This window comes from Macrosteles quadrilineatus, unplaced genomic scaffold (genome assembly GCF_028750875.1).
Source record: "Macrosteles quadrilineatus isolate MER2022 unplaced genomic scaffold, UCM_ALF_1.0 Scaffold_2__2_contigs__length_208266976, whole genome shotgun sequence".
Taxonomy (NCBI): Eukaryota; Metazoa; Arthropoda; class Insecta; order Hemiptera; family Cicadellidae; genus Macrosteles; species Macrosteles quadrilineatus.
This window is the reverse complement of record NW_026542595.1, coordinates 66,809,578-66,834,148: the sequence shown is the minus strand read 5'-3', so window position 1 is coordinate 66,834,148 and position 24,571 is coordinate 66,809,578. Positions and strand designations below refer to the sequence as shown.

At 33.2% G+C, this 24,571-nt stretch overlaps 1 protein-coding gene across 1 annotated transcript in view; it reads right to left on the bottom strand.

Moving 5' to 3' along the window:
* The window catches only part of LOC128985881 (soluble guanylate cyclase 88E-like), a 287,954-nt gene that overhangs the window by 102,446 nt on the left and 160,937 nt on the right, over nt 1-24,571 (bottom strand). Inside the window, exons 7-8 of the mRNA XM_054405845.1 lie at nt 11,644-11,800; nt 1,751-1,877 (exon numbers count right to left, since the gene is read on the bottom strand). Coding sequence (XP_054261820.1) covers nt 1,751-1,877; nt 11,644-11,800 — 284 coding nt within the window. The remainder of the gene's footprint in view (nt 1-1,750; nt 1,878-11,643; nt 11,801-24,571) is intronic.

Below are 24,571 nucleotides of genomic sequence, written 5' to 3'. Positions count from 1 at the left end.
TTGGTTTTCTTTTACCAGGACCTTCAAAATGAGGGGCCACTTGATGGAGCTTATCTTTTAAAACTTTTGAGTTTCCCCCAAAATCCCCCATTTTGGGTTTGGTAAGCAAGTAGCTATTAGGCTTAAAAAGTACTTCATAACATGCCAAAAAGGTGTGTAGAGTTTAGTTTTCCTAGTGTGAGCCGCTACAAAATTTACAGGGGGTCTCCAGACTTGGAAAGCTGCAAGTTAAATTCAAGTTAAATTGGCTGCCATTTTTTACTGGATTGAGATAAAGACCTCTAGTTTGCGTTTTTTGTTTTCTTATACCAGGACCTTCAAAATGAGGGGTCACTCGATGGGGCTTAAAATTTGAAATTTTGGAGTTTCCCCCAAAATCCCCCATTTCGGGGATATACACCAAGTGATGGTTATGCCCAAAAAGTACTTCATAACATGCCATAAAGGTGTGCCGAGTTTAGTTTTTCTAGTATGGACCGTTAAAAAAATAACAGGGGGTCTCCACACTTTTTACTAACCCTGTATGATGAAACTATTATCTCAGGGTTCTAGGGGTATCGTGCCGGCTCAAAGTAGACTTATGTGATTTTGATAGGCATATGCCTAATGTCCATCACAAGTTACCGTTCAATTACACACTTTTGGAAAGATGAAAGTTCAAATTTGGAATTTAGTAAAATATTAAAATGGTAATTTAAGTTGGTTTAAGTTCAAAACGGCAAAAGTCAATGAAAACTCTTGGAATGTAAGTATTTTAACAAAGTAGGCCTAAATAAAGTTCATTTGGATCTCACCCAAAATATATTTCTCGATGTAGAGATAATACTAAATAATTAAAGACAAATATTGATGTTTAAATACTGCACACAGTTGCAGCAATACTGTTTAAGTTTTGTAAAATAGTTCAAAAGGTAGAAATAACTTCCAGTTATTACAAAGTTTAGCTTTTAAATAATAAATGACAATGTTTGAGGTGAACATGAAATATGGAAAATTTACATTAGGTGAAATCTTTTGCTCTTTTACTGTATGAAAACGTGTGATAATTTAGAGCTATTAATTGAACTAATAGTAGGCCTAGGTATTTAGATACACAACACATGGTTTATAAACAAATTATATAAAAATTTAAAAGTAAACAAGGATGATAATTGTGGAACATCTCAGTTAAATAATAAAACAGATAAATAAACTTTTATACCAGCGAAGTTTATCAATGAACATTGATAAACTTCTAACTTTCATATTAACTTTTATATTAAACGAGCCTTAGATATATTTAAGCAAATAATTATACCATACAGATAAACTTCGTAAAAAATAAGTGAAAACATAGGAAAGCTCTTAGACTGATGTGCTGTCATCTTTGCCCCCCCCCCCAAGTAAATAGTTAATTAATAAAGAATAACTTGTCTTTAAACTTAACGATCCGATGTTAAAACTAAACATACTGCATCTTTTACCTAGTTAAAATAAACGTTTGTCCTCTCGACATGCGCAGAGATGTAAGAAAAAGATCTTAGGTGTAGGCCTATTGCTAATCTAGAGGTTAGCTGTTTGGACTTTGCACCACTTACCCTAAAAGGGCTTGAGTTCTCTGTACAACACCTTCAGTAAAAATGGTATCAAAACGTGGATCAAAATGGATAACAAAATTACCTTAATAATTGATTAAGGATAAAACTGTGAATCTAAGTATCATTAACTATCTCACCTATGCAAAAAGAAAAGTCGGTTTGTACCTTTTTACCTGCTGAAATCGTGCATAGAGAGATCGTTGATGTAAAGACCCGTGGAGACGAGAGAGTTGAGGTCTGGCATGACGGGTGTGCCGAGGTACATGAGCATCCGCCAGTTGTCCATGTAGATCATCTGGCCTATAAAAAGATGAGATTTTGTGGGATGATAATCAAAAAAGTAATTTGTGGACCTACAAATAACCAACAAATAATAATCTACCCACCCTCACAGTTCTTGAACCACTGTCTTTCATCGGGATAATGGACAGTGGTTAAATCTAGTGGTTAAAAATCTTTCGCAGTTCCTAGTATTTGTTTTTAAACCAATGAATAATTTGGAAAAGGGTTTTCTAGATTAGGTGAAAATCTAAAACTTGGCACGTTTTAGTTATTGTGCCCATTAAAAAAAGTAAAATTTTACAAATACAACCCCCCCCCCCCAAATATTAAACCCTCCCACCAATGTTATTCTTACAGGTGCATGAGTCTAAATCACGTTTACCCATTTCTAGATTAACTGGATATCTGAAATTTGGCACGATTGTAGCTCTTGCGCCATGTCCCCCGTGGCTCATTAACCCCCAACCAAAAATGGTTCAGCGAGCCAAAGGCGAGTGAAGCTCTAACGGATCATGGCTATAATGGAGGCTTCTCAAGGAGAAGGCAAAAAGAAAAAACAGCTCGGCGTATGAGGATACTGGTAAAGGAATCTGAATGGTGGGTTTTAATTGGAAAAATCCTACTCCGCCAATAAGGTTTATTAATCAACAAACTTGTTAGGCAATACCAAGAGAACAGTAACATGACTTAACCGAATACATTACAACATAAAGTTATGTTTAATAGATTACATTCCTTCTCCCTTAACTTTATAACCATAAAAAAAATCGACAATGAAAAAACCAGGACTGTATTTAACTCCCACAGATTGACGGACACTTTAAGTTGCTTTGTAGGCAACAACCGTGCAATCTCCAATTTTTGTAGTGTTTGTGAGTTTGCTCTTCGTCCTCGGTTATAGACTGTAGTTCCAAGTTACTAGAACAACTACCACTAGATTGCCAGTCCTCTTGTTATAAAGGTCCACTGGAATACGTGTGCTTCTTCTTATAAGTTTGAAGCTTCAATACGGCTTTGGGGTTTTGCTGCTATGATATGCAAAAGCATTAAAATGTTATCAGATTTGCCAACAGGGTGCAGCACTATTATTTTTTTGGAATTTATGTAAACAGCTTATTTGAACTAAGCAAAACAAAAACCATGATATGTACACAATGAGAACTGTCAAAGTAGGATTGTTTCCAGTTATGTTTATGTTTTTATTTTCATGAATAATTATTTGTGGTATTTTGCTAATTTTTTATGATTTATTTTTCTCTATTGTTTAGGTGAAGTGGTAGAACATTATGGCTATGGTAGATGAGTAATACTATAGTATACCGTAAATTTAAAGAAGCAAATTTTATAAAACTGTGTCCTCCCCCAAAACGCAGAGCACGAGTATAACTGCAATAATCATTTTAGCCAACCCCGTATGAAGGACGGGTAAGCTACTCTGCTAGTATGTTAAATAGATGGGATGTCTTACCTTAATGTCCAAAAGAATATTTTAAAATACAAAAAAAAACTATGACTAGTTAACAGTAGTCATTGTTTTAAACCAAATAACGATAATCTTACAAAAATATTGATGTTAATGCCTTACTCGACAGAGGTGTTAGGGTCTCCGTATATCTCTGAGAGAGACCGAGAACTATGCCCTATGGAGAATCTCTATCTCATCTTGGTCAAGTCTCTGCCTGTCATCCTCGGAGAACTTGAAGTCCTTGCTATTTGCACTAAAATTAGCGTAGCTTCCAAACGAGTTGTAACTTTCTTAATTCCTTCTTTTATAGCTGTAATTCTAAAACTGGAGCTTTACAGGAATGTCAGTTAAAATAAGTGTTTCCCCTTTTTCTTACCACATTTTCGTTGAGTTTCCGGGGACCTGCCTTTGGATACGGAGCAATATCATCTGGTGTGAGAATGCGGCTCTATTCTTCGAAATTGGAGTACTTGCAGTTTTAATGTTAATAAGGCCCACTGGATGGTCCTGACTATAGTTCATGTACCTTTTTGCTTGGCTGGGCTCCTTTGGTATTGGGACTGAGGTATTCCCTTCAAAAACCTCAGGTTTGGTCTGTTGTTGATGCAGGAAGAAAGTCTTCATCATTGAATACAAATGTATGGATGCCCATTGCCTTAAGCCATGAAATAATATTTCTTGGCTTAATTACAGAGGGGAAACCGTGCCAATAACTTCTTCGATGTTGTAAACGGTCATTGGAATCCCTGGGCGGCTAAGTAACCATTGTTGAGTTGCCCTGTCGCATGCTCCTTTAATATTACAAACATGTTCTAAAGGTTTACTATAACTCCCTGAAAACCCTACGTGAAGCGTAATTACTTTATGATTTCACAAAGCAATTACCCTAGTTGTTTGTATTACCAATCACCAAGTCTTCAGTATATTGATTCACTCTACATCAGTAGTTGAACCAGCAAACAGTGACTTTGTATAATTATTGTGTTGGGGGTAGAGTAGTGGTTTAGATTTATAAATGAGTGTATGAAAAACTGTCTCAACTTCTTGCTAACTGCTTTCACGAGTTCAAGGAGGAAAGTTGCAAAGCAACATAATCGACTTAAGAAGCCTGAGACGATTACGAACAAAAATCGTCAAAAGGAAAAGGAAAACCAAAGATCCATCTGAACCTCCGAAAATACCACAGCTTTAGAGGTTTAAGAGGAAACACTCTCTTTTTATATTTCAAGACACAATACAGAGAAAAAAAAAACAATAAAAAAACAAAATCTACCTATAATATATGTAGAACTACATAAGAATGTGTTATTATCCTTGATATTCGTTATTTTAGTTATTTACTTGGTTATTAATTTGTGTTTGGGAAAAATATAACGTAAAACTGGTGGATGTATAAATAATATGATATTCTCACTTTTTACAAATCTGGCAGGTTCATACTGGTATGTATCCATTTACGGTATTTGATATTAATATAGTTTATTACATCTAAGATATTTATTTGAGAAACGTATAAATTAAGCGCATCTCTACTGCTCTTCCTACTACATATTCCCAAACCACGGTGAATATATCGGCCATTTATTTGTGTTGTACACGTTTTGTGTTGTACACGTGTTATCGACTACAGTATCGCGGAGTGGGGGAGGGGGTGGGGGTTGGTCAAGGGGTGTGAGGAATTGTTTGATCACAAGCAGCAATCTGTTGGCCATTAATCGTCGACCGTCTGCAGCGCCGCTAGCGCGGTGTCTAGGGACGTGAACGTCACCGACAAGTAAGAAATATTGCTAGACGTCAATTACGGAGAACCCCCACTCTTAAAAGCATTGAAAGGCAAGGTTATTTTAGTTTTATATTTTTATATTTTCTCTGGAAGCAACACAAGGTACAGATAATTTATAACAGTAGCATATAAGAAGTGTACTAGTTCTAATATAAATCATACTATAAAATAAGGATCCTATTCACAGCACTGGCTTTTAAGTAATTTAGCACGTTAGATAACTCGTCTACACCAACTGTAACTTAAAACATTTTAGGATGAGACACTCTACAGTGAGCTATGATCGGAAAGGTATTTTTTTCTCTGTTCTATAAAGTATGGCACAGTAGTTCTGTTAACTAAGTTTTCCTTTCAGGTTAGTTTGATTTAAACAGTGGGTTTATATAACTTAAATCAGTATCGTAATTGACGGAAGCACACCAGCTAGAGCTTAATTCAACTTAACTGTAACTTAACGTAAGTATGAATAAATAATTATTGCAAAATGTAGTGAGATGCGTATTGTACTTTTCCTACTGACTAAGGAGCAGCTGTTCCATTCGCCAGATCCATTTTTAAATTCCAATGGTTAACGTCAGCTGTGTTCTGTTTTGAGCCATCAGCTACTTACTTTTCTCGAAATCAAACCAGCGGCCATATTGTTACCAAGAGTCTATTAAAACAATGTAGCAACTCAACTATAATACTTTGAATTCAGTACTATCAACAGCAGTGGCCATAACTGGGTATATGTGCAAGGTGTTATTGCTTCGAAAACTAAATGTACAATGCAGTTGGCTGCTTGCAGTATTTAACTGAGCAAGCTCATTAATACTTTTGTTAAATGTACTGTCCTCATAATAAGTAGTTTTTTATTTAATATGTTATGTTTGACTTAAAATGAATTACAAAAGAAATGCTAAAACAGTATAATTGATCTTTTATTTACACAATCCACATTTAGAATAACATTAATACAATAACAATTCTTAAGTTTATGGCTGAATAAGGGAACATTGACATAGCAGTTTTCTAGGTTTTGTCGCACAAACCGTATCATTGTTGATAGACTTGAGAAGGCGGTCTCGAGCAAAGCCTGGTTCAATTATACGCCTTCAATAGACCGAACCTGTCACACTACAACGCATGTAAGATCTAGGACAAACTCTGACTTAGGCAATTTGAAGAAAACACTTTCTTATTGTGCGACATGCATTATTTTTACGGAATCCAACTGTACATAGTAAGACAGGGAGAAAGCCATTACATATTGTTCATTTGTATTCATTAAAACGGACCATAATACATATTGGAAAATCACGCATAGTATATCTATTTAGTCTATAAACGATATCAACTACAGTTCCCAGACTACCGTTGCATAAACCTAAGAGACGTATAAATGTTTTGGCGTAGTATTAATTGACAACCTTGAGGGAGAGCTGCAGATTTACCTGTAGTTGCAATGAAAGTCGAACTCTTCTGTAAAGAAGGCCTCAGAGTAGAGCGGATCGTTCTTTTCTTATGATGAGGTCTTGCTCAAGTGCTGAGGTTTAGGCACAGAGTCAAGCACCTTCTCGGGCGCGGGTTTTACGAAAGTGTTCGTTGACGCTGACGATTTCCTCTCGTACTTTTAGTTCGATTGTTGGAAGGTTCACAATTTTGAAAACTTTTGAAATTGGCTCGAGTCGGGGTCTTTAGATTGCCACCCGCCGCGGCCTCGAGATGCACCTCTACCTCTGTAGGATCAAGCAACAGCTGGGTATCCATTAAAGTTTTGAGAATAATAGCTCCAGTGTCAAATCTATCTGGTTTTACACAAATCTTTCCATGGTATAAGTTTGAGGTAACGAAAAAGAAATTATGAATAGTCTAACATTTGAATTGATAAGATGAATAGATTGTAATGAAAGTAAAACCCCAGATTAATTACAAACATAATAAAGGGTTTTATTCATCTTAAAACTGAACTATGAACAAGTAATTTCATTATAGTGGAATATAAACAGAGATGAGTATTTACTAATTAACATATGACAATAAACATATTAAACAATTAAATCATGTGAGGTAAGTTTAGTTGTATTTTATCAGATTTTATTCACTACTGTAGTCCTTGTGCTTCCTCATCGGAAGCATATTAAGATCTTATGTTTTCATTTTGTTAAAACTGCAGGTTTGTTATGAACAAGTAATTGCATTATAGTGGAATATAAACAGAGATGAGTATTTACTAATTAACATATTACAATAAACATATTAAACAATTAAATCATGTGAGGTAAGTTTAGTTGTATTTTATCAGATTTTATTCACTACTGTAGTCCTTGTGCTTCCTCATCGGAAGCATATTAATATCTTATGTTTTCATTTTGTTAAAACTGCAGGTTTGTTAGAGGACCGCAACATTTGTTGATTGTTCTAATCTATGGCGTGTTTCTTAGCTTTTATTACATATTACTTAGCACATGATACATGGTACATGGTATTACGCTTTAATTTTAGCAGCGTTGTTTGATACAAATCGAGTATATCCAAATCATACGTTTGTCAATCGCTGAGAGCAAATGAGTTCCAACCATTGAAATCGCATCTCAAATAATGATTTTGACTATGAAAGTCTTTCTGCAATAAGACACTCGGTCTTGCCTGTTCAATTGGAAACTATACCACAACCTGTTTGTATTATACTTAGTGCTGTGTGTATTGTTTGCCAGTGTTTATTAGCAGCCACGCCTGTTGGCGTGTTGGCCCCAAATAGCACTCGAGCTACCATGTATTTGGATTCAATCGTATTTATCATTTGATGTATGATAAACGACGTTCCTGCTGCAGCTACTCCTTGCACGAGTGCAAGCTATTCGCTCGAGTTATTCCCTGGTTAGCGTACCGCCTGTCCAGTATATTTTGTTGACCCTCGATTCTTGAATTAAATTGATTCTTGATTATTGAAGTAAACGATTCTTTCCATGTTACGTGCGTTGATGTACGCCGATGTTTCCCCATGCGAAATGCATTAGTAAATTTTGCTTGTAGTTGCTTGTAGATGACCCCGTAATTTTCTTAATTTACTCTTAATTTACTACTTTCTTAATTTACTAATTAGAGGTGTAACAACTACTAGATGGCGCTGAAGGACGCGCTATTTTCTAAAGATTATAAGCTTACTACAATTAATCTTGTGCTTTGTGGCAAACTCGCATAATGTCGTTGGTTCTCGCATTAGTGGCCCATAGTATAGTGATCCAAAATAGAACTTGGTTAACCTAGTCGGTATCCGTAGCTGTCGTATTCGCCACTTAAACATAGTCATCGGTTGAAATGTAGAGTTTTACAAATTGCCTATTGAAATGATGCAGAAGCTCACCCGTGAGAAGATGCATAACTTCGCACGGTGAAATATCACGTTGAAAGCCACAGTAGGTTTCAACCCACTAGATCTTCGCGATCACGTGACGACCTAAATAACTTTGGTGATTTTTTTTTTCACTTAATCATACTTTGTGAAAAGTGTTAAAACATCTTGTGTTTGGGGTTCTTCTTTTTTGCACATTTCACAATATCGTGTTCAGATGCGATAATCTTGCGGCCAATGTACGCTTGCCATAGTTGGGCTGTGATCATTCAATAGTTTATCGTTGCGCTTTACTCTATATTGCCAGACTCCTTGTTTATCTTTTGTCCATGTAGAATCCAACAATTTGGAAACCAAACCGAGATTCTAGAGGGTGTGAGGGTTCTTTTACGTAGTAAACACTGTGTTAAATGCTTCACTGTACTCTGTTCAATAGTTGTGCGACATCTGATCTCCGAGGACTACATCAGTCGTCCAAAAACTTGAAGGATGTTTTTCTGCTCGTCGTACGTCTATTCCTGGATCATACACTGACACTATAGTATCATAATTAGCTTTATAAGCTACAAATTATTCATCGATCGACGCAGTATCGACGTACGGACATCTGGTGGATTTTCAAGCGCAAAATAGCCTTACACCATAACCATGAGGACTTCTATACTATAGCGTTGGTATTCAAACGCCACAAACAATCACTAATGTTCAAAGTTTCCTTCAAAATATACATGACAATGCAAACACTCTTGGAAAAGTACTTGTCTGCAATAAGTAGGGTTTTGGATTTACATCGCTATATTATTGTATACTAGCAGAGTAGGGTTTGATGTATGTTTGAATCGTGGTTATTGCAATCTTAAATACAAAACAGTATAAATAAGTAAAATCAAGGGAGTGGAAACAATTTTTATGTTAACGTAAAAAAAATACATTTACAATGCAGACTTATAAACAATATTTACAGCTTTGTTATCTTTCGTGAAAATATATGGGTTTTTTATACTGGAAACACGTGAGCAAGCAACGTATAATTGCCCATGGGAGAAACATTGTGTCTCCGAATACAGGCCTGACCCGGTGGAGTCTGTCCTTGTGCTTCATTAATCGTCATAGATAAGGCAATTTTTACGGGGAATGTACGGGCTTTAAATTGAAGGGGATTTTTTTCTGTTAAAGTTGGTATCGTGTGAATGAGTTCTTCTTTTCATTCATTTGCAGGACTAGTTAGCTTCCATTACATTTTCTTTTAAAGAAGTAATTAAAAGCCTGGTACCGTTACACAACCTAGGTGGCCTCTAGGTTCGTAACCAGTATAACTGGGATGCCCACTTGCAATTCAAACTTGTAGGGGTGAACACCAGGCAGTTCCAGGGTGTTAAGAAACTCATCAGGGTAGTGAAGAGCTTTTTTCTTCTATAATTGAACCAATAGACAAATAAGGTTTGATTTTAACATGAATAATGTTCATAATTTTACTGTTGATCTTGTTTACATCATCATTTTGGGGGCTAAGATAGATCTGCAGGATAACCATTCAGAATCGTAATGATTGTTTGGTAAGTCTAGAAACACATTTGATATAAGCTCTTCCCCAGAAGCAACAATGTGACGAATGTTTTCAGGGAAGAAAAACATCTTATGTTGGTCAATTATTCTACCCTCGCCAATCTTGAGCAAATTATTTGAGAATTGGCTGTCGTCACGGTCGTTATGGAGACTTACCCTCATGTTTTGAGCCAAACGGTACTGCTCAATAAGTCTCCATAGCAGAGACTTTTTCAAACAGTTTTTAATTTTATCTGCTGGAGTCCCACGTTGGATAACTACTGGTAGGGTTTGTTAAGTCACCTGGCAAAAAAACAACTAAGCCCCCCATTAAATTTTGACTATTTGTGCTATCTTGAAGTGTTGCATTCAATGCTTCAAAGGCTTGTTTGTGAGACATCGTACATGCATCCCACGCCAGTAATTTACAACGTCAGAGGACTTCAACTCGATCAGAGGTTTATACATATTTACATACTTACTATTAAAACAAACACAAACACAATTAGCATTAGTATTTATAGACACCAAAGCCAAGTAAATATACAGCTTAATTTTTTAATTGTTGTTTTTAAATTGAAATATTTGTGTACCAGCTTACAATTAGTAAATTTAACAAAATTTAAGCAATGTTTTTGTCAAGGAAGTTAAGTTATGAAGAAGTTAGATTAAAATATCAGTAGGCCTACATGTAATGACGATCAAACGCACATGAAGGATTGCTCACAATTAGAATAGAGTTTAAAATCTACTTGAAGTATCAAAAGTTAATTATAGAGGCAGGTAGCAGCAACCTCTGGATTAAAAAAACATAACATCATAACTAAGGGTAGTAATTTAATATTATGGTTTCAAAATATACAATTAATTATCTCTTTGTTAAAGAAAAACTCTTTTTTTTAAGGTTTGTGCCTTGATCTAAACACATGTTAAGTATATTAAAATTGTAAACATAAATATTTTTTAAAATAATTCAAGTAATATAAAATCATAATTTTACAATTTTTTCACAAAAATCCGTCGATAAAATCTTTACATTAGCAAAATTTTAAATAAATAATTAGGGTTAGAAGCTAGTTTGATACAGTTACAGTAGTACAATCTTACTTATTCCCTATCATCAATAATCAATGAACCATAATAATATAAGAATAAATAAACCTGTCACGTGGTTGTACAGAATATCATATGCCTATTTAATTTTTGAACGAGCGGTGTGGAATTGTGAATTATTATGCTTTGACAGTTCTGCTTGTTTACATTTGGGTGGCATAGCAAAATGTAAGCATGTGAGTGTACCGTGGAGACCAATCAATATTTATTTTTAAAATCCTTACTTCAGAACTTTTAAAGCCAAAGGGACAAGGCCCACCGTCATCGAAGTGTGAATTGTTCTATTACAATCCTTGGTATGGTAGCTATATTTTTGTAAAATTTAAGCCCAGTCAGTTCAGTAGTTTTTACATTATTTAGTAACAAAAATACAGACACCATTAGATTTTTATATAATAGTATATATTATTCGCTGTATTATCTTCGAACGACCTCGTTACATATTCTCACGAATTCAACCACGCAACATAAAGCCTAACTTAATTAGTTATTTATTGTTGTCCAAATGCATTTAAGAAGTAGCTTATAAAAGAGAATGAGTTACCTTTAAGCCTGAGACTCTTCTCGTCTGGACTGCCGTCGTCCTCGAGAAGCTCAAGCTCTCTAGAGTCTCCCTTACACACACGGTGTTCGCCAGTACGTTCCCCCAGTACTGGCTCCACTGTCACTAGCTCGAAGATGTTGTTGGTGCGGTTCAGAATCTGAGAACGCCAAGAGTTATATTGTTATCGATGCGCAATCGTTTGTTTTATCAAAGGATGTAGCAAAGTGAATAGGTAGCTGAAATGTTTAAGTCAATTTTCAGTTAAGAGTCTTATTGCTACTTTGGTAAAAAACAATATCGACAGAAGTTCTAGCAAATTTAGCAGTATTCCCTTGTGGATTCACTAACAGGAATCTTCACTATGCGTCATCTAAAACGATTTTTTTGCCCTCATTTGTAGTTTGTGACATTTCAATTTCTAACAATGATATATGTGTTTACCTTCTCAAGTCGCTGGCATTATTATATTGTTTGTCTAATAGTCTTCAAATAATCGTGGTTTCATTATAATATAATAACATGTCTCAAAAAAATTAATTCAAAGATTTCATGTAATGATAGTTTTACAGCAAGTAGAAAAAAATCGTAAAGTTTCTTATGGTATTATAATGCGCTATATGTATATTTTCTTATGTATAAAGCTCTATACAGTATAAAAGCTAGGATGGATCTGGACGTAAATATGTATAGTTGAAAATTCTAGACTGTCTTATTAATCGACAGTGCAAATGTAGAAAAATGAAAGAATTTATAAAGATACGATCCGTGATTAGAATAAATACTTAGAATAATTTTCAGCAAAAAATGTCAAAGTCTCAATTTCCAAGTCTGCTCTAAGCTCAATAATAATGCAATGAAACATACATTATTTTATTCGTTGATTGTTTAACTTTGCGTTATAATTGTGATAACAACATCCAAACTCAGTTTTTAGTTTTTTGAAATTTAAATTCAAAAGGCGATATAAACAAAGACCAATATCCTACCAAATTTTCATTTGAGTGGTGATTGGTGCTTGTAAAGGAAGAACTAATCTACTGGGAATCTCCATTGCTTTGTGGGCCCTCTGTTGCCTAAATGGACCGCTTAAATACAAATTTCCCTTACGGCTGTTACATACAATCTAGAATTTTTAACTTTACATATTTACTCTTTTTTATACATTCCATTTTATTGTGTATCGTACATCGCTACTAAATAATAGTTTGAATAAGCTAGCAGACACGATTTTCTATTCAATTTCGAACTCCTTTTATAATTATGTAGACAACGGGAGAGAACGTAGATAGTATATGGCGATTCTTCACCACCTTACCTACTCAAATGCAAACCCAGTGGCTCTGGAGTTTCCCATGTTAACCTTATGAATATTTATATTTTAAGTGGAATTAATGAATCTTAACAGCTGTTTCAATTAAACATGTTGGTTCTGTTCTATGATGTTCAATAGCATTAAAGTTACAAGGATTACCAACAGGGTGCAGCACTATTATTCTTTTATTTTATGACAACAGCTAATTTGCAACCAAAAGGTGAGTGAGCGTAGAGAACGAACTTCAACCTGGAGGCGAGTTAGCGTGGCGAACGAGCTAACCTGAAGGCAAGTGAGCGCAGCGAACGAGCTCCAACCTAAAGGTGAGTGAGCGTAGCGAACGAACTTCAACCAGGACGTGATTGAGCCATGCGAACGAGCTCACTTATGAAGTAAAACGGGGCAAAGCCCGCGGGTACAGCTAGTTTAATATACATTAATGTTTTCAGTAGAAAGCGAACAGCTGATTTTGGTTCGAGGGCCGTAATAACCTGCTCCACTCAACGTTTGTAAAACGGCTAAAAACATTGTAGTGTGGTTAAAACGTTATTATTGGTAGTTAATGATTTTCATTACTACCTTATGGCTTTAAAACTTATTTGTATAATGAAGATGTGACAAGTAACAGTTAGTAAGATGGAGAACCTTTATGAGAAAAAAAATTATCATTAAAACTGTGCCCGATAACAATTTAAAAAATTACATCTAACTAATATGAAATTTATAACAACAAAGAAGGCAACACAAATCATTACAGGTAATACAACTTTCATTTGCAAATCATTAGGTCGTAAGAGCTGTGATTTGGGTTTCCAATTTCATACACGATCTGTAAGCTTTCAATCAGGACTGGGGATTCACTTTGAGGAAGGCAGTTGTAATGGCTTGTGAATGACACGTTCGTTAAGCTTCAAAGGAACAGAAATGTCAACATCGTATCTGGAATGTTTCCTAGACTTGTATACAGGTTATGAGGTGGCAGGATAAAACAATTCAACTATTTCAATGTAACTTTAAAAAACTATTAAAGCAATTAAAATATGGCTAAGGTACTGTTGAGAGTGTAACGTGCAAAAATTGGAGTACTGAATGGTTAGAGAAATAATAAATATTAGGATCCACAATGCATAAGTGAAGATTATACTTTTTACGATGCAAATTCCGTTAAGTTAAAAAACCTGCTTCCAGTGTTTGTACATTTTGAACCCTCAGGGACATTTGACACTAAGCAGTCTATACTTGGAACTATTTGATAGTAAATTGGGGTTAAGGAAGGTCTTTGGGGAGACCCTTACCAGACCAACTTACATCCTTTAATGATACGACATTTTAAAGGAAAACTTTTTTACTGCATAAATATAATTCTATTTACCTTGTTTTCAGAATGATAATTACTTACCGCGGCAATAAGAAATAACTATTGAGGTTATTTCATACTATTGCTATATTTTATAATGTGTATAGTTTGTTTGAGGATTGTGATACTATGTTTGTAATTAATTTAGGGGAGTGTGATATAAAATATGATGTAAATCTTTTTACTGTAAACTCTCCTCACAACATTCATTTTAGATTAGGCCTATTCTATGATGGTTTAAAGTTAATAACAAAGATATACGAATTACAAAAGGTATTTTATTGGAAAAAATGAACAAACATGCAATGAAATATAAAAGGCCACATATTGCGTTATAATGAAAGGACTGACAATGGAGTGTGCCCTGAAAATAAAATAAAAAAGAAGATAAGTTTGAAATAAAGGTTCAAATTTACAATAGTATATAATTTAGATGTGCTTTATCTCAGGGTAGGGTGTCGTGCTGGCTTGAATGCTAAGAATTAATAAAATAAATAGTGTCCAAATAAATAATGTGTTAAACTTACAACATCCCAACAATGAAAAATCTAATTTTGAGGTTGTCCAAAAGATAAGTCCAATGTGCACTGAATTTAAGAGAGTTTAAAAGAAAAGTTTATTCTTAATTTTGAAAAATTATGTTGGAGTTAGTCCTCTTGAGGTTGACTGTAATATAACTTGAATATAAACTGGTTTTTCTTAAATCTGGACTCCTTCTTTTAACAGTTTCAACTTTCAACTATGGCTTCCCTTATTTTCAATCTCAATGTTCATTGTTGAACACATGGATCACTGTTTCACTGCTTCTTGAATTTTGAATTTTTTCTTAAGGACTAATTTTGAAATTATATTATAAGAAATTTTGATGTATTGCAATTCTCTTACATATTTAATAAATAACAAAGTTGTGGGCTTTGTAACAGAATATATGGGCTATGGAATGAATATTATTAATGATTAATTGAACAGATTAATGAAATTGTATAAATTATGAAAATGAATACCAGGCCAGCCTTTCTGAGGAGTGATTAATAACAAAAGTGTATGAACAAAAAAGTTAACATATTTTAAGAAATTTAATACTAAATAATGGATTAATGAAATGAAATATTACATTACTCGAGTTTTAATTAGATATAATTCAGCAACATATTATTTTTTTACTAAATTAAAAGAAGATTAGATTAAGGATGTATTTACAATTCTGTCACATTATGACGGCCAAGTCTCAAATTTATAAAGTCACAAAAAAATTATATTCATGATTATCTGTTTAGAAGACAATGTAGTAGAGAAAATTACAAATTTTTCAACAAATTCGTTGAACCTGAAAATTGGCAGACTGGTGTTTTTACTCTTGTCGATAAAAAAAAACTAGATTTATTTGCATAAATCTTTTTTTCTATGATTTATTATTTCCATAAGAAGAATCAATTTAAGAACTACAAGGAAAACTGGGATAAATAACAAGTTAATGAAAAGGAAAAAAACTTATTAAGATTAATAAATATCTTCTCGTGTTAGTAATGGCTTAAATTTGGTAGTATTATGCAGATAAAAAACTAAATCTATAGGAAAATGTATTGATGTAATAAAAATTAACTAACTTATGAAAGCAAGATTAAGAATTCTTAAAATGGAATTAAATCTACTTGGGATATTATCAACTCAGAAACATTGCAGGATACAGTTTATTCCAAGGATAAAATATTAAATTGAAACAAAATAGCTACATATCCTCTTGAAATTAGCAATTTGTTTAGTCCGTATTTAATCAATATTGTGGAGAACCAGTCTGTTAATGCGCCCCTCTGTAGCCATAATTAAAGACCAGTACTTTTGCTATCAACAATATCCTAAATTCATGAGGAAATAGCGAAATTCTATCCTAGAAGACTTTGTACTATTGTGTTAATCTTCGCGTTGACAGTTTACCGTCATCCTTCAAGATGGAACCAACTATAATGAAAGCTTTTCCTGTTAATTATGATGAATCAAAAGTATAATTTAAAATAAAACAAAAAAAAAACTCCGTGAAAGTGGCCGATAGTACAAAATTGTAATGAAGTAAAAGTAAAAGAAAACCCAGCAAAAGATCCTGAGTGTGTAAAGGTAAATTTGGAACGTTGAGTTAATAGTCAACTTGCAACCCAGTATGGAAAAAATTGTTAAACAACTCAATTTTAACCATTTTAGAAACTATTTCAGGAACAGTGCAAGTGCAAGAATATGCTCTCAGGTTTTAGATTACCATATATTGAAGCTTTTTGAAGAAATTCATAACTCAGATTGGGCAGCTCAGAACAACTACTTGCTTCGTCTGCTTAGGGGGATTCCCAATCAAAGACGACGTCACCAAAAAAGTACATCTTAACTTTTTTATAGATGTATAATTAATGTTAAAGAATAACGAGGTGTTAGCCCGTCCTACGTACGGGAATTCAGTAGTCAGTTAAAACCGTGTAGTGACCAATTCAGATCAGCTAGTTTACACATATAAAGACAAAGTTTCTTGCAGTTTTAATGTGAAAAATAATCTTGTAAACAAATGTTGTGTGACCAAATATGTTTTTATTAAATCATAGGCCTATACACGATATGCATTTTAAATCCGATAATTTTACAATAAAACATCAATCCTGCAATTTCTTTTACGATGTAAAAAGCGTTGAAGTGAGATTTGCAAATATTAGCGTTTTTTATTTGTAAATATTATTTTATACTTATTTTTTATTGTTTTTCCGTTTGATCTATTCTATTATAAAGTTGCTTTATGTTTAATTGCTGTTATAGTTTGCAATGGTGTATTGTGCCGTTCTGAGTTGTTCGAATTATGAGGGGAATAAGGGTACTGGAATAATTAGTTTTCACAGGTTTCCCAGGGAATTGGAACTGAAGTCCCAGTGGTTGACAGCCTGTGGATATGACGAGCAGCACATCCAAGATGATGTCTCTCTGAGAGTGTGTTCAGAACACTTCAATGAAGATGACTTCGAGTTGGATCTTAGGTCAGAACTACTTGGGCCTACACATTATACTACAAGAAGAAAATTAAAGAAAGACTCAGTCCCTCATTTGAATATGACAGAGGCAGGATTTGACGAACTGACTCTGCATGAACTCACAGATTCATTTGACTATCACAATAATGACGACACATACGATAGGTCGAGGATTGTATTGCTTGAACAGGAGAATGCAGTTTTAAAAGCAAGAATAAAATTTCTGGAAGAAAAGTTAAACGAAGCTCAAAATGAATTATGTTTTTTACAAAAGACAACCCAAACCTTACAAGATAGATTCTCACCATGCCAATTAGAATCACTAATGACAGGACGAAGCTCAAACTGGTCATCCAAAGGTATTGCTAATGCAGTAACGTTGCGCTGCATATCTTACAAAGCCCTCGGGTTTGTTCGAGATACTCTGAAGTTTCCACTTCCAAGGCTCTGAAGTTTCCACTTCCAAGCGAGCCCACCATTAAACGACGTCTTGGACAGTTTTCTGTACCTCCCGGTATAATTCATTTAAGCATGGACGTTTTAAAGGCACAAAGGGGGCTCCTCAAGAGTTTTGAGACAAATGTAATGATATGTTTTGATGAAATGAAAGTAAGCAGTGATATATGCTTTGACCCTAAGCATGAAATAGTTAGAGGGCCTCATTCATATGTCCAGGTCATCGTAATTCGCTGCCTGGTTAGAAAATGGGTGCAACCAGTATACTACACTGCCCTGCTAAGCACAGTTGTGGTAACTGACATTTTTGGGGAAAATGAGATATGATTTCCATGTGATTCTACACATACTTAGGATCATATAAATAGCCTTGAATGCTATGTTGTTGTATTTATTTATAAAATGCTTATTTTCTTTGCCGTATCTGCAGTTTAGGAGTGTTTTACTAAGCGCAGTTGTTGTAACTTACATTTACTAGGGTATTTAAGTTGTATCCAACAACAAATACAACGATTTCCCTTAGGAATGATATGTTACCACAAAATGCTTTAGTAATCCATCAGCTACGGCAATTTAGTTTAGCATCATCCCCATTATTGGCCGAGTATTCCTATATAAGTGCCGTGTTGTTGGAATCAAAGCTTTTGTCTCTTTGAATTGAGGCGACCTATTATTATCATATAATGAATTTAATTTCCTTTATATTGACATTCCACTTGGTGATATTGATAATAGTATCATTTTTGACGGCAAAATTTTAACAGAGTATCTTGTAGGCCTTTTATATGATGGGCCTTTCTTTAGAAGAGGTCATTTATTCTGCCAATAATGTTAAAGTTAAGTTTTTACAGGCCAATCTGAAGAAATAAATTATGACTTGAGTGAAGGGGTTTCTAGTTCAGATAATGTAGGCTTGATAAATAAAATTGAGATTTTAACAGGTCAATCTGATGATCTTAATGAAGATGTACCTACTTATGGAAATTAATCATAACAAAAACGTCTCAAAAAAATGGTAACATTTTTTTTACAACCTTGTGCTATAACAAAACCAATGATAGGATTATTCAAGATATGTCTAAGGAAAATGTTGTCTCACCAAAACCTGATGGGAGGAAAGGATGCCCCATAACAAGATTGGCAGATCGTCGATTGCTGATCCCCAATGACCATACAAATTGTTAAAAAAATTTCAAAAGTTGTATTACAATAATTGTTTTACAACCATTTAAATACATTTAGATTTAAACTTCACATTACAACAATTTTAATATAAGATTGAAATTATCTTTAAATTGTTTAACAATCAGTTTTATGCAGTATACAAAGTAAGTTTTAATACAAGTTGTAACTATTTTAAAACAATTTTAAAATTGTTTTATTCTTAGTTTTGTTATAAAGAATTTTAAAACAATTTTCCAAACAATATTTAAATTGTTTACAAAAGTATTTAACAATTGTTTGTGTAGGCCTAGTTCTTAAAAAAACAAGTTTCAATAATTTTAAAATCAATTTTTTACAATATTTAAATTGTTTACAAAACTATAAGACAATAGTTTGTGTAGTTCAAAAAACAAGTTTAAACAATGTTGAAATAAATTTTTAATTTGTTTGATTATTGATGTTTGATTAAATATGAGATGTTTAATCTTAATTAATGGGTTTTATCCCTGTTTTAGCCATTTTTTAAGTCGCATGCATTTAATTTGGATTATATATACTAGCTAAATATGTTTTATCATTCATGTTTATACAACAGCTTATAATGCTTAAATTTTTTTTGTTTTAAAATGTAATGAAGTAATTGGAAAAGTATTAAAATAAAATAAAATATGTTTATCATTATAGTACAGTTAAAGCATGGTAATTAATTAATTCTTCTTATAACGAATTTTTTTTGGAAAATATAATACAATTGTTTATAATTTTATACCAGTTATTTACGAACCTACATGAATTAACATACATATATGTAGTGTCGTGTGTTTCTATATTATAAATAATTATTTAAATAGGTAAATTCATAATGCATAACTTACCGACTTTTGTGATAAGTTACCGATAACGTTATGATAGTTGCGATACTAGATACAGTGGTGGAACACCTGCTTAACATATAATATATAATAATAAATACAAATATTTTTTTTATATTTCAATTTTCTAACTTATTTGAGAAAAGTTTTAGTAGGTAGTTGAACAATTTAAGGGGGAAGATTAATTAATCATATAACAATAATAACATCACTAATGGTATAATTCATATATATTTAAATACCAGTATCTTCTCCAACCCCCCATAAAAAACAATTCAACAACTTGTTGCCAAAACAGAATCATAGTATCAAAAATATTTCAATCCAGAAATTTTGTTTATTTTGAGAACCTTATATTTTGTTGCATTTGAAACAATAACCATGATTTTGCTGGACCAGTTTGTGGCATCTGCAGAGATACAACATATTGGCTTAGGAAAATTAATTTGCCACTATATGGCCAAGTATATTTGATTGTAATTGATAAGAACAAAAGCATTATCTAATTTCTTAAGTATTTAGAATATTTTCATGTTAAAAATAATTTTGGAAAAGGATTTAGCGTTAAAAAATACATAAGATGTGACCAAAAAACTTGTTTTAAGTCAATTTTTGACTGTAGGGCATAGTTTTAAATATACTACCCTTATTTTCTCAATTTTACCCAGATGTCAGTTACCACAACTGTGCTTAGCAGGGCAGTACAATTTTGGATATTGTTGATAGCAAGGGTACTGGTCTTTAATTACCAATGTCTGTAGCATAATTTTATTTTGGAATAGGAATAAGTCAAGCAACTTTTAAATGGTCTGAAAAGATGCCACTTTTTAATGAGGAGTATTTTAATGTAAACAAATTTTACTAAGCTAATTTCTTTACACATTTTATGACTTTAATCAGAATACCGTCATGGCTGGATAATAGTTTATTTTGAAAGGAATCTATAACTTTGTATTTATTAGTGTTTTAAATGGAAAATCTCTTGAATATCGATACAGGTTAAGCCAGTTACAGAGCTGGTTAATGATGGATATCTCCGAACATCTGTTGGGTACAGAGGGGCGCATTAACAGACTGGTTCTCCACAATATTGATAACTTAAAATACGGACTAAACAAATTACTAATTTCAAGAGGATCTGTAGCTATTTTGTTTCAATTTAATATTTTATCCTTTGAATAAACTATATTCTGCAAAGTTTCTGAGTTGATAATCATTATTTAGAACATCAAACCCATCATTCACAATCATGACCGCTTCGCTTACATGAGTGAATGCAGGGTAATGATGGGCCATTGCTTTCCCAGTGGTCGCGGATAACAGCTCTGCTGCTTTTCTGACGTTTTGCCTCTCAGAACCAACAACGAGGACGTGTTTCATGGTTAGCTTATATGCACACTTCAAATCAATCTTTTCACCACTTTCCTTTTCGATTAATTTAACAAATGACTCTTTTGTCATAAGCTCGCCACTTTTGAGGATGTAACCATCATCGAATAAATGATTTCGGAATATTTTTAGTGCGTGAGGAACATCACAGAATGCCCAAATATTCCTAGTTTCATCCACTGGATTGTTAATCGACGGATCCGTCCATATTATGCTCAACTGAGACATAAGTTTCCTGTTGGTTGATCCCATGTCACAAACAAGCCCCTTACCTTAAATCCACAACTTTTAACTGAACTAAGTTTCAAATAGGAGTTCTTTCGTAACTGCCGTTTAACACTAAAGGCCCAATTTGATGAAGTGTCAAACCACGTCAAACCCAAATTACATGCATTTGATATAGGAAAATTAGGTTTTTTTGTTAATTACGAAAAAAACTAAAAGAGATACGAAGTAAGTGTAAATTACAAAGTTGTTAGGAATTAAAAACCTATAAAATGACGTGCCACTTGACATATGTTGCTATTTGAAATTAAAAAAAAAATGAGCATTTGCAAATTTTCAAAAATAATTTTTTTTGGAATTTTTATAATTTCAACAAACCGTTACTTGTAGCATATCAAAGTAAAGCTAATTTCATAACGAGTAAGAAAATTCAACCGGAGAAGGGATAAATGCATTGGTATAGGAAACAGAGAGTATTAAAAAAATATAGATTTTTTCCAAAAAAAAACTGCCGCCATTTTGAAACGGAAAAAGATAACTTATTTCTGTTTTCGCCAAAATGTTTGTCTATCAAATACCTTTAAAATGATGTATAACATGACATATGTTTACATTTGAAAATTCCGAGATTCGAACTAGTGACCCTCAGTTTTTGGCACACCCTGTGTTGGGAAAAAGTTAAAAATATTTTTACGTTATTCCTTGGGGTCGATTTAGCGGGAAATAATTGTATTTCATCCTTGTACGTTAAGCCGTTTTTCCGTAATCAATTTGAGACACCTCTCGTGAGACACCCTGTATATAAATATATAAACATAGGAATTTTATTTCTTTGACACGCATTGTTAACAATATCTTACTCGAGTGTACATTGAGTAATCTGAAGTTAACTCTAAACAGTAACAATATGAAATGTTTGAGAGAGTTATACACTCTTATCTCATATTGTGTTAGATATGTGATGTATGCTGCCACTCTGCATCCGGTGCATTTGGCATCACATAAACAATAGCGTTGATTTATCGGAGCTCCGTTCGTCTACACTGTTAATTGTTGACTATTTAGACACGTTGCTTTCTATCCTTAACATTATTTTTTAGACTGTTACAGATTGTTATAGATTTTGTCATAGTATAGTGTTCCGTAGAAGTAGTTAGAACGTTCTTCTCGACACACACGCATTATTAATTAGTTTGTTTTTATTAGTTAGAACAACTACCAACAGCTTAAGTTGAACAGTCCTTAGGGAGTACAAGTCAGCTGTTCTAAACTTCGATTATAAGCAATCGTATGCATCGAAATCATGTATCGACTGATTACATTGGTTGTAGCATAAACTAACCGTATGTTTTATCTATGGTTGTAGTTTATTGATGCATTTTTTTTAAAATAGTTCGACATATCGATAGTAAAACATGCACTAAGACAATGGTAATGGATTAAACAATCAAAACTCTTACTAAACAGCTGCTTGTTTGCATTAGCAAAATCAAAAACAAGTTGGAAGTTGTTTTGAGAGGTTGTCTGTCCTTGAAAAATATTTTCGTTTCTTCGTCACTCAGTTCGTTAAATTTAATAACGTTGCAATATGACAGAAAATATAGTTTATCACACGGGCAGAAAGTGTCGTTTCAATCCTCGCTCATTTTCCAACCTCGGCTTCGCCTCCATCGTCAAACTTGAGATTGAGTCGAAAAGGCCACTTTGTGCCCTAATGAAGAAAAATACTATAACAATGAAAAAATAAAATTAAGAGACAAAGAAAAAAACAAAGAGAGTAAGTTATTGGAGAAAACGGTTTTTGTCAAAAGGAAGCTTTTAGCGTAAGTTCTTGAATGAAATCCTGTTTTAATTACGACTAACACAAGAATGTGTGCTGACTTCGACCTCGCTCTTTCTCTCTAAATAACATTTTTTATTGTTTTTTTTTCAAACATTTACTGTAAATAAACTATTGATTAAAATTATTTATTCTAGGTGATATAGGAACTTCCGAGGTTTGTGAGACTACTTGATGGTCCCGCAAATACTGTATACACTTACACAAAACACACGAACAAATACATAACGCGCGCACACATACGGCCGATAAAATGCAACCTCAGGGTTTAGGGTTAGTGTTTCGAACTCTCTTTAATTACCAATTTCCTTGCTAATCTTTTAATTTGAAACTTTTTTTAATGATAATAAAGTTAGCCTTTGATTTTTTTTTACTAAATAATTTTATATCGAATTTGGATAAGATTGTTTTAAAACAAAAGTCTTTACTTTTGATTTTAGGCTGTATAAATTTTAACAGCTATGAGGCTACTCGATCCACCTCAAAAGTAGGCTAATGTTCTCAAACTGTCCATCACCTAAATAGGATAGTCTGTAATAATAAGATGGAGATTACCAAGTTTCTTCCAAGTTTCCCCATTTCTTCTTGTTTAAACTATTTAAAATAATTAGACTATTTTGGTTTAGCTTTTCACTTTTTACTAGAAAATATTATAATATAAAAATCATACATACAAACTAGTTTTTAAACTCTCACCCAGGCTAGTTCATGGTAGAAGAAGGAGGAAATCCAGTTGTTACCTCACATGTTTTTCAGCAACAATGTATTCAGGTCTTCTAGATCTTGAAGTTCACTGTTAATTCTTAGTCACTCAGGCCATTAATAGTATATGCAATTTAATTTGGGTAAATTACTTTTTGAGATTTTGTTTAGATATATATAGAATTATTTTTACTTTAGCTTGTGTTTGAAATAGATTGTAAACATAATATATTTAAAATAGGCTGTTAGGCTTAATTGACTGGTAATAGGCTATTTATATATTATTTAATTATACAAAATTTTATGAACTGTTGCAAAATAAAACATCAAACTCGACGAGCGGACCCGTTTTGATCATGCGGAAGGTGCGTCTAGTCTAGACTCAACAATTGGATTGCCAGAATAAGGTATTTAAACCACTATCATTAGTTATTATTCGCAATCCGGAGACTACTCATACCTCAATGAAACAAAATATTTATCATATACATATTACTCAAGAACTCATCAACAAATTTAGTTTATGATACAGAATTTTATTTAATGCAGTTTAATAGGGTGACTAATGTTTCCGCTAATTACATTATTTTACTTATTATTTTTAAAAGT